This window comes from Bombina bombina, chromosome 7, assembly GCF_027579735.1.
Source record: "Bombina bombina isolate aBomBom1 chromosome 7, aBomBom1.pri, whole genome shotgun sequence".
In the NCBI taxonomy this organism is placed as follows: domain Eukaryota; kingdom Metazoa; phylum Chordata; class Amphibia; order Anura; family Bombinatoridae; genus Bombina; species Bombina bombina.
This window is the reverse complement of record NC_069505.1, coordinates 100,774,979-100,790,562: the sequence shown is the minus strand read 5'-3', so window position 1 is coordinate 100,790,562 and position 15,584 is coordinate 100,774,979. Positions and strand designations below refer to the sequence as shown.

Sequence of the window (15,584 nt, the reverse complement as noted above, 5' to 3'; positions counted from 1 at the left end):
CGGTTTTATTGCATTAATAGCCTGTATAAGTCTGTCTAACATGTCTGTACCTTCAGATAGAACATGTTCTGTGTGTATGGAGGCCAAGGTGGTTCCCCCTTTAAATGTATGTGAAAATTGTGCCATGGCGTCCAAACAAAGTAAGGACAGTACTGTAACATTTAATAAGGTTGCCCAAGATGATTCTTCAAATGAAGGTAGTGGGGATAGTTCATCATCCTCTCCTTCTGTGTCAACACCAGTTATGCCCGCGCAGGCGACACCTAGTACATCTAGCACGCCAATGCTTGTTACTATGCAACAATTAACTGCAGTAATGGATAATTCTATAGCTAATCTTTTATCCAAACTGCCAGCATTTCCAAGAAAGCGTGATTGCTCAGTTTTAAATACAGAGGATGAGCAAGTGTGCGTTGACGATAATTTATCTGTTATACCCTCACACCAGTCAGAATTGGCAGTGAGGGAGGGTCTGTCGGAGGGAGAAATTTCAGATTCAGGAAAAGTTTCTCAACAGGCAGAACCTGATATCGTGACGTTTAAATTTAAGTTAGAACATCTCCGCGCCCTGCTTAAGGAGGTGCTAACTACTCTGGATGATTGTGACTCTTTGGTGATTCCAGAGAAATTGTGCAAAATGGACAAATTCCTTGAGGTCCCTGTGCACGCTGATGCCTTTCCGATACCCAAAAGGGTGGCGGACATAGTGACTAAGGAGTGGGAGAAGCCAGGTATACCTTTTGTCCCACCTCCTATATTTAAGAAAATGTTCCCCATTGTCGACCCCAGAAGGGACGCATGGCAAACAGTTCCTAAGGTTGAGGGGGCAGTTTCTACGTTGGCCAAACGCACAACTATTCCCATTGAGGACAGTTGTGCTTTCAAAGATCCTATGGATAAAAAATTGGAAGGATTGCTTAAAAAGATATTTGTTCAGCAAGGTTTCCTTCTCCAACCAATTTCGTGCATTATTCCTGTCACAACGGCGGCGTCTTTTTGGTTCGAGGAACTAGAAAATTCGCTCAATAAGGAGACTCCATATGAGGAAGTCATGGACAGAATTCACGCACTAAAGTTGGCTAATTCCTTTATTTTAGATGCCGCTTTGCAATTGGCGAAATTAGCGGCTAAAAATTCAGGTTTTGCAATTGTGGCGCGCAGAGCGCTTTGGCTAAAATCTTGGTCGGCGGATGTGTCATCCAAGACAAAATTGCTTAATATTCCTTTCAAAGGTAAGACCCTTTTTGGGCCAGAATTGGAGGAGATTATTTCAGACATCACTGTGGGAAAGGGCCATGCCCTCCCACAGGATAGGCCTTTCAAGGCTAAGAACAAATCTAATTTTCGCTCCTTTCGCAACTTCAGGAACGGACCGTCTCCTAACTCTGCAGCCTCTAGACAAGATGGTAACGCTTCCCAGGCTAAGCCAGCATGGAAACCAATGCAAGGCTGGAACAAGGGTAAACAGGCCAAGAAGCCTGCTGCTGCTACCAAGACAGCATGAAGGGGTAGCCCCCGATCCGGGACCGGATCTAGTAGGGGGCAGACTTTCTCTCTTTGCTCAGGCTTGGGCAAGAGATGTTCAGGATCCCTGGGCACTAGAAATAGTCTCTCAGGGTTATCTTCTAGAGTTCAAGGAACTTCCTCCAAGGGGAAGGTTCCACATGTCTCGCTTATCTTCAGACCAGATAAAGAGACAGGCATTCTTACATTGCGTAGGAGATCTATTAAAGATGGGAGTGATACACCCAGTTCCAACAGTGGAACAAGGTCGGGGGTTTTACTCAAACCTGTTTGTAGTTCCCAAAAAAGAGGGAACTTTCAGACCAATTCTGGATTTAAAAATTCTAAACAAATTCCTCAGAGTTCCATCGTTCAAAATGGAAACCATTCAAACGATTTTACCAACAATCCAGGAGGTCAATACATGACTACCGTGGACTTAAAGGATGCGTACCTACATATTCCTATCCACAAAGATCATCAGTTCCTAAGGTTCGCCTTTCTGGACAAACATTACCAGTTCGTGGCTCTCCCGTTCGGTTTAGCCACTGCTCCCAGAATTTTCACAAAGGTGCTAGGGTCCCTTCTAGCGGTTCTAAGACCGAGGGGCATTGCAGTGGCACCTTACCTAGACGACATCCTAATCCAAGCGTCGTCCCTTTCAAGATCATACAGACATTGTATTAGCTTTTCTCAGGTCTCACGGATGGAAGGTGAACGTGGAAAAGAGTTCGCTGTCCCCGTCTACAAGGGTTCCCTTTCTGGGAACAATAATAGATTCTGTAGAAATGAAGATTTTTCTGACAGAGGTCAGAAAATTAAAGCTTCTAAATGCTTGTCAAGTTCTTCAATCTATTCCTCAGCCTTCCATAGCTCAGTGCATGGAAGTAATAGGTCTAATGGTTGCAGCAATGGACGTGGTTCCTTTTGCTCGAATTCATCTAAGACCATTGCAACTGTGCATGATCAAACAGTGGAATGGGGATTATGCAGACTTGTCTCCCCAGATTCAAGTAGACCAGTTTACCAGAGACTCACTCCGTTGGTGGTTGACTCAGGATCACCTGTCTCAGGGAATGAGTTTCCGCAGACCAGAGTGGGTCATTGTCACGACTGACGCCAGTCTATTAGGCTGGGGCGCGGTCTGGGACTCCCTGAAAGCTCAGGGTCTATGGTCTCGGGAAGAGTCTCTTCTCCCGATAAACATTCTGGAACTGAGAGTGATATTCAATGCGCTCCGGGCTTGGCCTCAACTAGCGAAGGCCGGATTCATAAGATTTCAGTCAGACAACATGACGACTGTAGCTTACATCAATCATCAGGGGGGAGCAAAGAGTTCCTTGGCGATGAGAGAGGTATCCAAGATCATCAAATGGGCGGAGGATCACTCCTGCCATCTATCTGCAATTCACATCCCAGGAGTAGGCAACTGGGAGGCGGATTATTTGAGTCGTCAGACTTTCCATCCGGGGGAGTGGGAACTCCACCCAGAGGTCTTTGCCCAGTTAACTCAATTATGGGGCATTCCAGATATGGATCTGATGGCGTCTCGTCAGAACTTCAAGGTTCCTCGCTACGGGTCCAGATCCAGGGATCCCAAGGCGACACTAGTGGATGCATTAGTGGCGCCTTGGTCGTTCAACCTAGCTTATGTGTTTCCACCGTTTCCTCTCCTTCCCAGGCTCGTAGCCAGGATCAAACAGGAGAAGGCCTCTGTGATTCTGATAGCTCCTGCGTGGCCACGCAGGACCTGGTATGCAGACCTGGTGAATATGTCATCGGCTCCACCATGGAAGCTACCTTTGAGACAGGATCTTCTAGTACAAGGTCCATTCAAACATCCAAATCTAGTCTCTCTGCAGCTGACTACTTGGAAATTGAACGCTTGATTTTATCTAAGCGTGGGTTTTCAGATTCAGTTATAGATACTCTGGTCCAAGCCAGAAAACCTGTGACTAGGAAAATTTACCATAAAATATGGAAAAAATATATCTGTTGGTGCGAATCCAAGGGATTCTCTTGGAGTAAAATTAAAATTCCTAGGATTCTTTCCTTTCTCCAAGAGGGTTTGGATAAAGGGTTGTCAGCGAGTTCTCTAAAAGGACAGATATCTGCTCTGTCTGTTTTGTTACACAAACGCCTGGCAGCAGTGCCAGATGTACAAGCATTTGTACAGGCCTTAGTCAGAATAAAGCCTGTTTACAGACCCATGACTCCTCCATGGAGTCTAAATTTAGTTCTTTCAGTTCTTCAAGGGGTTCCGTTTGAACCTTTGCATTCCATAGATATTAAGTTACTATCTTGGAAAGTTCTGTTTTTGGTTGCTATTTCTTCTGCTAGAAGAGTTTCTGAATTGTCTGCTTTGCAGTGTGATCCACCCTATCTGATATTCCATGCAGATAAGGTTGTTTTGCGTACCAAACCTGGTTTTCTTCCAAAAGTGGTTTCCAACAGGAATATTAACCAGGAAATAGTTGTTCCTTCTCTGTGTCCGAATCCAGCTTCGAAGAAGGAACGTTTGTTACACAATTTAGATGTGGTCCGTGCTTTAAAATTCTATTTAGAAGCAACAAAGGATTTCAGACAAACATCATCTTTGTTTGTGGTTTATTCTGGTAAGAGGAGAGGGCAGAAAGCTACTGCTACCTTTCTTTCTTTTTGGCTGAAAAGCATCATCCGATTGGCTTATGAGACTGCCGGACGGCAGCCTCCTGAACGAATTACAGCTCACTCTACTAGAGCTGTGGCTTCCACATGGGCCTTCAAGAACGAGGCTTCTGTTGATCAGATATGTAAGGCAGCGACTTGGTCTTCTCTGCACACTTTTGCCAAATTTTACAAATTCGATACTTATGCTTCTTCTGAGGCTATTTTTAGGAGACAGGTTTTGCAAGCCGTGGTGCCTTCCGTTTAGGTAACCTGACTTGTTCCCTCCCTTCATCCGTGTCCTAAAGCTTTGGTATTGGTTCCCACAAGTAAGGATGAAGCCGTGGACCGGACACACCGTAGGAGAAAGAAATTTATCAGGTAAGCATAAATTCTGTTTTTATTAATAAAATAAAAATCTCAGTGTCTCATGAGATTAGATATTAAAAGAACAAGCAACGCGTTTCTCAGACTGCTGTCTGTTTCATCAGGCTTTTAAATGATGAAACAGAAGAGAAGCCTGGTGAAACAGACAGCAGTCTGAGAAACGCGTTGCTTGTTCTTTTAATATCTAGTGTCATGAGACCCTGAGATTTTTATTTTATTAATAAAATTTGGTTTTATTTAAACCTCTTTGTGAGAGTCTGAGCTCTGTCAGTCCGGCAAGACGTTGGAGAAACCAGTTTCCTTGCAGTGTCAGTGAGCTGGGACACTGTGAGATCCCAGTCCGTTTGATTTAGCACAATTGGGTGCTGCTCCACTTGTGAGTACCTTTTTGATAACCTAACAAATCTCTTTCACCAACTGTATTACACCAGGAGGCGCCTGTATTTAGTGTTTAATGTCCCTTTAACACTTATGCATTTTCATTCTTTATTTTGCATACTTATCCTGTAATTTAACTTTAATATTCTGGGAGGTTGAAAACCATTTTGCTGGATTTGGAACCTACACCCTGCAACATTTTACCCAATTCTTGTTTGATATTTACAAGAGATCATGTATATCTGTCCCTTTAACCTAACAGCACTGGAACGTGAATTCCACAATTTAACTACACCCGTCCCTAGGCCACTGCCTCTTTTTCCTGTTCCACATTCCTCCTCCCAGCTCCTGCCTTGTTATTCTACGAAGCTCAATACTTTCCTTACTATTCACATTAGGTCCTTCTCATTTTTCCACATTCCATGTTCTAATGAATAAAACTACCATCCTGTCTCCTAAACCCACAAGTATACAACTCTCTTTTTATTTTCATCATTCCTCTTTACCATCTGATGTTCAGAAATAAAACCACACACTTATTCATGTTCTGTTAAAAAGACAGATTACCATACATTTTTCTCCCCTTTTAAATTTGTTCCCAATTATCCATTTTACCTGCTGGAGTGTAGTAAATAATTCACAAATAGCTCCTTTGCCTTTATATCAGCATTTGAAATAGCTGCTTTTACCATTGGTATATTTACCTATACTGAACGTTTCTATACTTAAAGGGATAGTAAAGTCAAAATTAAACTTGCATTATTTAGATAGATTATGTAATTTAAAAACACTTTTTAAATGTACTTCTGTTTTCAATGTGCTTTGTTCTCTTGGTATTCCTTGTTGAAAAAGAATATGCACATATCCTACACTAGTAGGAGCTGCTGCTAAATGGTGCCTGCACACATTTGTCTTTTCTGATTAGCTGACTAGATGTGTTCATCTTGCTGCCAGTAGGAAATTGCTGTTCCTTCAGCAAAGGATAACAAGAGAATGAAGCAAATTTGATAATGGAAGTAAATTGGAAAGTTGTGTAAAACTGTATGTTCAAGCTGATTCATAAAAGAAAATCTGGGGGTTTCCTGTCCCTTTTAAGTATAGGCTATTGACAAGCTATGTCAACACAGCCAGCAGAAAAAATTACACTCCCAGTGGGACGTGGGAAATATAACAAGCTAAAATATTGATTTTCAATTGTTCTTTCTAAGTATTGTATACAGACAGAGATAAGAAAGGGAAGCATTTGAGTGATATAAGGATGTTCGATCTCTCTCTCTGCAAACAGCCTATTTTGGTTTCAATGAGCAAATCCAGCTTATTTAATTTACAAAAAGAAACATAAATGAGCAGAGCACTTTACCATGCATTTTATACTTTGTAGCTGGTATAACAAGTCTTTGGGAACATATTAAGCAGTAACACATTTTAAAGTACACTATCCCTCTTAATCTATATTGCAAAATCAGAAGGCTAGGTAATAATTTTGTACACTTAATGGGAAAAAATAAGCATATAGTCATTACAGGACAAAATGTATAACATGAAGACATTTGATTTGACTAGTGTAATACTTGTAACATTCTGATGTTTATAAATAAAGTTTGCTTATTTAAAAACAGTTTCTACTGTAATAAATGAAATATGTTAGCTATATATTTATGCATGAAATAAAATGTAGAGCATGCTGTTAGTTTAAATTAAATGACACTACTTGTATAGCTTTAGTAAAGCAAGTCCCAGTACTGGTATGTATAGGTATTTGTATACTGTGCATATTTCCAGTGCTGCTGTGCCCTGTAATGTCAGTGTAATTTTAGGAATGCGTGTTCTCAGGAATCTGTCTCCCACATCTATGTCTCACTCGCCCCCTCCCTACTGGGTCTGATCCCTGGTTACAACTCAGTGTTGCCCTCTGCTGGTAAAAAAAAGACATGATTTTAAATATTCTGATTAACTTAAAGGGGCACTAAACCCAAAACATTTCTTTCATGATTCAAGTAGAGAATACAATTTAAAAAACCATTCCAATTTACTTCTATTATCTTATTTGCTTCATTATTTAGATATCTTTTGTTGAAGAAATAACAATGCACATGGGTGAGCCAATCATATGTGCAGCAACCAATCAGCAGCTACTGAGCCTATCTAGATATGCTTTTCAGCAAAGGATATCAAAAGAATGAAGCAAACTAGATAATAGACGAAAATTAGAAAGTTGTTTAAAATTGCACACTATTTCTAAATCATGAAAGAAAAAAATGTGGGTTGCTTGTCACTTTAATGTTCTCTGCAGAACAGTTTGAAAGCCGGGTGGCATTATGAAGTAGCCAGGTACTGAGCAGTGTAATACTTTACAATATTATAACATTTCTGTCATTTACAACTGTTACTTAAAGGGCCAGTCAACGTTGTTATTAATGTTACTTAATTCTGTACTATGTGCAGAATTATGTAATATTAACCTAGTGATGCCTGGAAAAAAGAAAGGAGGGTTTTTAAAGTTTTTACCCCCAAAAACTTAACTTCCCTTCCTCGCCATCCTCTTCAGCACCTGTTTTTTTTTTTTTTCAAAAGCACATCACTGATAGCGCAGTTGAACTGCTACATGTAGGATGCTCCCGCTTTACCCATCACAGGAGCACACTACATGTTCAACAGCCCAATCATATGCCTCCTTTTTTTTCCAGGCATCGCTAGGTTAATTTTACATAATTTATGGGTGGTCCGTATAATCAGCTGGGTGGTGTGTCCATTAAATTGGGGACAACGCTATTAAAGGGAGAAGAAACCCCAACATTTTCTTTCATGATTCAGATAGAACATACAATTTAAAAAAAAAACAACTTTCCAATTTACTTCTATTATCAAATTTGCTTCATTCTCTTGTTATCCTTTGCTGAAGGAACAGCATTGCACTGCTGGCAGCTAGCTGATCACATCTAGTTAGCCAATCACAAGAGACAAATGTGTGCAGGCACCAATAAGCAGCAGCTCCCACTAGTGCAGGATATGTGCGTATTCTTGTTCAACAAGGGATACCAAGAGAACAAAGCAAATTTGAAAATAGAAGTGAATTTAAAAGTATCTTAAAATTACCTGCGCTATCTGAATCATACAAGTTTAATTCTGACTTTCCTATCCCTTTTAAGCTCTTATTTTTATTTTGTTTCAAACTTTCAAGTGTTATTTAACCCCTTCTTCATGTGAGAGTTCTCTGCAGGTACATATTTCCTTTATCTGTGTTACTTGGTTAATCATTGTAGTGCTATACAAGGTAACAGTTTGTTGTGTATTGTGTTTAACAATATATGTCCGTTTTATAAGGTTCTTCTTCTTTCTGTTTTCAGTATTTCATCCTGCTACTGTGCATTTTCCTGCTCGAGGTACTGGCTGGGATCCTGGCCTATATCTACTACCAGCAGGTAAGTGCGTATTTGTTTATTGGCGTGAGATTCATTCACAAACAAGCGTGAGCGCAGACAATCACAGACCTGACAGTTCTTTACAAATAGTAGTGCTCAATATATTGGAGCAGTTGGATGCCCTCTGGCATAACCAGTTTTTATCTTATTGAGCATTTATAGAGTATCCTTCCTGTTTTTCTCCTGTTTATCCAATTCCTTATGCGCTCGGAGAGAAATAGAGGAAGTCTGTGCACCAGCTCTTCAGAAACATTGTCCTTGTGGACACTGGTATAGAAAAGTTATAAATATACCCCACATTAAATACAACCAGCATGAATTATTAAACTGGCACCGATCCAATGAGCAGCGCTTGTTTTACAGCTAAGTCGTATGACTAGCTTGCTGATTGGGTCAATAGCAGATTCTGCTCAGGAATCTGCAGTGGTTTGCGGGTCCTGAACGGTACTTCTACTATGTGTTTAACACATAGAAGTGCAGGGGCGCTAGTCTTAAAACAACACGTTGTAATGAATTAGAGCTTGTAATGTTTTGACTGCAATGGCCCTCAGAAGCTGAGGCTAAAAGCACTTTTTTCACAAAAAGAGTAACGCCAGAACTTAATTCGGCAGCACGCCTTTGTTGAAGTCTATGGCGCGAACGATTTAAGGGGCAGAAGGGCTGAGGTGTGTGCAAGCAGAAGAGGCTGTACAATCCTATAATAATCCGTAAACATATACTTTTAAACATGCAAAGGAAGGTTTGATACAGGCAGTATAAATGATGATTGTTGTTTTAAAGATGTTTTATTTTTTAGGTTCAACATCCCTTTAATATTCCTATCACTTACATAAACTCTTTCTTTTATAACTCTTTATTCTGCAAATCTCTTAAGGCGAGCCAGCAATAGGATGCCAGCTAGCAGCCGCATACAATTTAATATAATGTATTCTAAAATATACCACTTTGCTTGTTAATATCTTAGTGAAAACCTTTTGCACACCTTTACCTGACATGACAAACTACCAGTCCCGTGCTGTAGGTGTGGGTGGCTGAATGCTAATTTAGTTACACATTTTCCACTCTTGAGCTTGCAGTCACATGTTGCGCTCAGACTTTATCTAATGCAATCTAATTATACCCCTCCTGCCCTGTAGGCATCTGCTAGAATGAGAACATACTCAAGTTAAGTTTATATATCAAAATCACAGCTCAGTATCTTTGCAAACTCCCCTTGGTAAATAAGACATTTGTAAGTTGTTTGTTAATGTTATACTGCCTTCTCTTAAAGGGGCATGTTAGTTCAATAATATTTTGTTATAGCATTTATAATTGTATGTTTTAGTTAGACAAAGAGTTTAAACACATAATTGGGTTAGGAGCTGCAAAGCATTGCTGTTCTGTAGCAGGACACAGACAGTGAACCAATCAGGTACAGCATATGCACGTAGTTGTCAGTCATAAGAACATAAATTTTGATGGGTGATGAGATTATTGCATATTGTCATGTTTAACCTAAAGTGAACACAGGAAGCGAAAATTAGTAATACAAGAATTAAACAAAGGAAAATAAGTAGTCATGGACAATAAGGGAAACTGACTGAAAAGTAAACCAGTCATAGTTATATTAAGACAGCAGTTTGCATAGAAAAAGCCTATGCGTTTCGTGCTGCACTTGGCACTTTGTTAGCCTGTGGTCACAACATACAGTGGCAGCAATATGACCACTTACGGCTCATCTTGGGCTAGAAGTCATACAATATAAATATATATATATATAGCAGAGTGATGGAGCCCAGCACACTTTAATTAAATCCAACCACCGTGGTGCTCTTTAAATCAATAATATTCATATGGCAGTAGAAAAAGCACTCCTCCGGATTTTTACATGTAAACATTTATTCTGTATAAACGTTTTCGAAGTTGCCCCCGTCCTCTGATACAATATAAACAATTCAATTCTACTCACCACTCTAAATACCCTTGTACCCCGTGGACATCTCTGCCAGAAGTGCGTGCAGAGCCGCAGCATCCCTCAGCCACCATTGCGCATGCGTGAAGTGTACTACGGCTGCCCGCACTGGCCAAATGTCTAAAAGACTAAAAGCAAAAACATGTAAGAACAAAAGCACAGCGTTACCAAAGAGTGAATAACATGTATCTATCATTAGAAAACATGCACATGCGGATCACATACAAGTCAATGGGCTAGCTACACAATATATAATGTATAATAGATACTGCTGGATAATGAGAACATAATAGCAAACGACTATATTAATGTACTGAATATAGGATTTACACATCAGATGGAAGTGACATAAATGTGATATGAGGCACATAATCATATCTTGCCCTGAATATTCTTAGGAAATATCTGACAACAGTAACCAGAAAATTAATTAGGTACAGGCAGAAAAATCTGATGTGATCAACATGGAGCAGGCGAACCATGTTCCATATTTGACCAAATCACAAAAGCAAGTTTTAGAAGGACAAATATGTGTCCAAAATCACAAAATACATCTATTGGCTGAAAAAGTGTAAAAAATTATTATATCGATATCAACTTCCCCATATAGGGTGTAAAACCAACTGGCAGGTCTTAAAACATGTGTTAGTTTTTAAACATGCAAATAATTTGACTGTCTTAGGTATGTAGACATAAAACCCACTGCATTCAGAGAAGATATTGAAGGTCTAATTTGACATTGAGACCATTAGGGGTCAGGGTGTCCAAGGTATGTATCCATTTACTCACTCGCTGTAGGAGTAACCTGCCCCTATCCCCCCCCCTCTTACCAAGGGGGGAATGTGGTCAATGATGATACATCTAATGTCAGCCACTGTGTGATGTTTCTTGAGGAAATGTCTTGCCACAGGCTGATCTCATGATCCTGTACCCAAGGCTGACCTAATGCTAGAACGATGGTTAGTCATCCTTGTGCAGAGATCATCCTGGGTCTTACCAATGTAAAACAGCCCGCAGGGGCAATAAAGCATATATATCACAAATTTTGTGGTACAAGTGACCCTAAGTTTGATTTCATATTTTTTGTTGTTCCCAGGGTGTGTAAAATATTTACACTGTGAAAGTCCACTGCAGGTGGTACAATCACTGCACCGGTAACAACCCTTTCTGTTAGTGCCTAACCAGGTTCTGGTGATATAAATTGGTCTGAAGTCTGCACGTAAAATCAGATCCTTAATTGAACGGCCCCTGCGGTATCCGATCATGTGCGGTTCCATGTTAGTAAAAGGTAATGTTTTGTCTGTGGTCAAAATATCCCAATGCTTCCTCATAATGCCGGGAAGTTTCAATGCATTAAAATTAAATTCTGTAGAGAAGATCAACCTTTCAAGTGTTTTCTTATCTTTCTTTATTAGTGCTTCTGATTGATCCATATCACTACATATTGACAAGGCCTGATCCAAATGGGTAGCTTTGTACCCTCTTTCTGTAAATTTTGAATACATATCTCAGAGTTGTGACAATTTGCTGTCCCCATCGGTATTGTTTCTCACCACTCTCTTTGATTGTGATAATGGAAGAGATTTTTTCAGGTTTGGTGGGTGACAGCTAGTTGCCCCAAGGATAGAGTTCCTGTCCATGGTTTTACTAAACAGAGAGGTAGTTGGATTCAACCCAGTTTTAGTGATCCTAAGATCTAAAAAGTCAACACTCTCTGTGTTTGATGTCATTTTAAATTTGAGATGTTCGTTTTCTTGATTCAAAAGGTTAAACCAGACATCCAGATCATCAGATGACCCGCACCAAATGATGAAAAGATCATCAATATAGCTCTTGAATAGAAGTATCCTGGGATCATGAAAAAGTATAGTTCCTTCTTGCTCGAATAGGGCCATATATAGATTGGCATACGATGGAGCCATGTTGGACCACATTGCAGTGCCAGCGGTTTGTGAATAATAATCCATCTCAAATTTAAAGTAGTTGTATTGTAAAAAAAACGTCGGTAGTCAGTAGTTTCTGTTGTTGGTCCAACATATGGATACTTGCCTAACTGTAACTCAATGGCCTTGATCCCCCCCCATCATGGGGTATAACAGTGTAGAGGCTGGTGACATCCAGAGTGACCAGGATGTCACCAGCACATAAATCCTTGTATTCCTGAAGTAGCTCTATCAGTTGAATGGAGTCCAGGAGGAATGATGGACAGTGTGAGACTATAGGTTGTAGGAAGCTATCCACAAAGGTGGCCAGAGGCTGAAGAATCGAACCCCTGGTAGACACAATGGGTCTGCCAGGAGGCTTGGTCTGATGCTTATGCACTTTAAGTAACGTATAGAGGACCGGTGTTATAGGGAAATCCACTGTAAGGTAATAACCAAGATCTTTAGAAATGTACAATTGTGAGACCAGAAGTTATATAAAATAATCAATCTCCTTTTTGAATATTTTTGTTGGATCACCTTTTAGTTTATTGTATGTCTAAATGTCATTAAGTTGAGATAAAATCTCATTCTTGTAGTTGTGATAGTTGAGCAGGACAGTTGCTCCTCCTTTGTCCGCCTCCCTGATGACAAGATGTGGATTATCCTCTAATGCCTTTCTTTAATCCTTGGTGAGATTCTGTCTTCCACTTGTGATATTATTGGTGACATGATCCTTAAAACTCCGTATCCACCATACGGATAAAAGTTTGGATGCTGGAATTCTTGCTTTTAGGTTCAAATGTGGAGCGTCGCTTGAATCTTCCATCTGATGTGTTAATCCTATATTCAGTACATTAACAATATAGTAATTTGCTATTATGTTCACATTATCCAGCAGTATCTATTATACATTATGAATTGTGTAGCTAGCCCATTGAATAGTATGTGATCCGCATGTGCATGTTTTCTAATGATAGATACATGTTATTCACTCTTTGGTAACGCTGTGCTTTTGTTCTTACATGATTTTGCTTTTAGTCTTGACATTTGGCCAGTGCGGGCAGCCGTAGTACACTTCATGTGCAATGGCGGCTGGGGGACGCTGCGGCTGTGCACGCACTTCTGGCAGAGATGTCCATGGGGTACAAGGGTATTTAGAGTGGTGAGTAGAATTGTTTATATTATATCTGAGGACGGGGACAACCCTGAAAACGTTTATACAGAATAAATGTTTACATGTAAAAATCCGGAGGAGTGCTTTTTCTACTGCCGTATGTGTGTGTGTGTGTATATATATATATATATATATATATATATATATATATATATATATATATATATATATAAATATATATAAGGCTTAACTTAAAGCCATACTAACATCGGCATGATAAGCATTGATTTAGTGTATGGATTATTATATGCTCTATACATATAGTAATAATGCTACATTTTAGTGCATGTACAACAAACATATTGCATTGAATTATTTATTACAAAATCTGAAATTTCTTGTGTTTATTACAAAAATTACCTGCATAACCAGTCCACTTTAGAATATAACTTTAACTAGAGTATCGCTTCATGGATGCAATTCATCTAGGCTCAGACATTTATAGTGTCGTCTTGCCAAGAGCAAAGTAATTGCATCGTTAAATGAGTCCTAGTGACTGTAAGTGTTGCTGCAGATTTTGAAATCAAGGCCATACTGCTAACTATAATCATTGGTAAATTAACAAATCCATATAAATTAATACTTAAAGACACATCAGCATTTTTCTTTAATAATTTAGACCATATACAATTAAAAATGAATGAATTAGCTGAATTGTCAAATGAATAGAGAAGTTAGATTCTATATACAAAGAGAGAGTTTAGCGCTGCGGAATCTGTTGGCGCTCTACAAATACCTGTTAATAATAATAAATAAAAGAGAAGCACTCAAACTGGGAATGGACATTAGCATAATAGCTTGTTCTATGGCTAATTACCACACTAGGAGTAGCCTCTTTTTGCTCAACATGTGCCATTCACAGAGAAGAAGTTTCCTGCTCAGTGTGCTTAGAGGAATATGGCTGCACCTCACTGACAAGGCCCAATGAAGGCAGAGACAATTGTCTGGGGTTACCGTGTTCCTTGTTCAGAGAGGAATTGCCTGGTATTGTGGTGCTGGACTTACCTTAAAGTGATAGTAAATCCTAGTGTGCAGCGGAACGTTTCCAACTCTCAGCCAATAGCCGTGCGGGCCAGCTGGCATTGTGCTGGATAGCTAACACCCTATTGGCTAAGATCACCTCACTGCAAAATAGCGTTCTGCTGTGGGTGGCCTAAGGCGCTCAGTGCAGCGAACACTGCAGAGTAATAAAGGAACTTTCAGCATTAATTATTTTATACTTCATGACTGAAAGTCCCTTTTTTTGTTGCACTGGTAAATCCTAGCGTTTTACAAACTCTAGGATTTACTATCACTTTAATAGGCGGGATCAGACTGATATACGACAGGAAGGTTCTTCTCTGTGCAAATCATTACTGGGCTAAAAAGAAGCTGCACCCAGGTGGTAAATCGCAATGGAACAAGCCAATTTATTGAGCTGGTTGTTCGTTCCTGAGAGTGCACAGGTATCTCTTCAGGACAGAGTTTAGACATAATGTAAGCTCTGCTGTTTTATGATAGGAACATTAAATGCAGAATTAAATAAACTGTTTTTTAATATGATAGAATATTTTTTATATCATTTTTTTATTTTCACAGTTTTTCCTGTAATTTCCCCCCCCACGTATAATACTATTTTCACTCCCCAGAGGGCCTGGAGCCCATGCTTTCATATGCAAGCACTCTGTTTGCTTCACGTTATTTCTGTGTAGGGTAACACTACAGTTATTCACAGGCACACTTAGAGCGGTAAAAACATTTGCATTGTTTTGCAGACCAGGGACATAGCCTTTAAAAAGCATATCTGGTATGTTTAACTTTATCAGTTGTTGTGAGTAAGTAGGTAGTTTAAAAATGAGTTGCTCCTCTGATTAATCAGTCACTGTGTAGCATGTTGTCACGTCTGAGTTCTAGATCTAACAGCACGCAGCTTTCTGAGAGTAGTGGACAAAACGTTCTCTGAAGTAAATTACACAAAGAGTGTGCATTATAAAAACAATGAAAGTAAATGTTTATGCGCTTTAATCATGAACCTCTCGAAGTCCAAAATATCTATCAATTATGACAAAGTTATTATTTTTTTTACTTTAAACCTGAGCCCCTCTCCCTCTCTCTCTCCCGCTTGCTGCTTCAGTATCGTGTACGTATCTGTGTCTAACCTTTGCTGTGCTGTCTTTTCATGCTGCAGTGTGTCCCGTTCTGCTCACAGGTAACGTTGC

The 15,584-nt window shown here is 39.7% G+C and overlaps 1 protein-coding gene across 1 annotated transcript in view; it reads left to right on the top strand.

Annotated features, from left to right (window-relative positions):
• CD151 (CD151 molecule (Raph blood group)) overlaps nt 1-15,584 on the top strand; it is a 113,281-nt gene that overhangs the window by 68,477 nt on the left and 29,220 nt on the right. Inside the window, exon 4 of the mRNA XM_053720205.1 lies at nt 8,262-8,336. Coding sequence (XP_053576180.1) covers nt 8,262-8,336 — 75 coding nt within the window. The remainder of the gene's footprint in view (nt 1-8,261; nt 8,337-15,584) is intronic.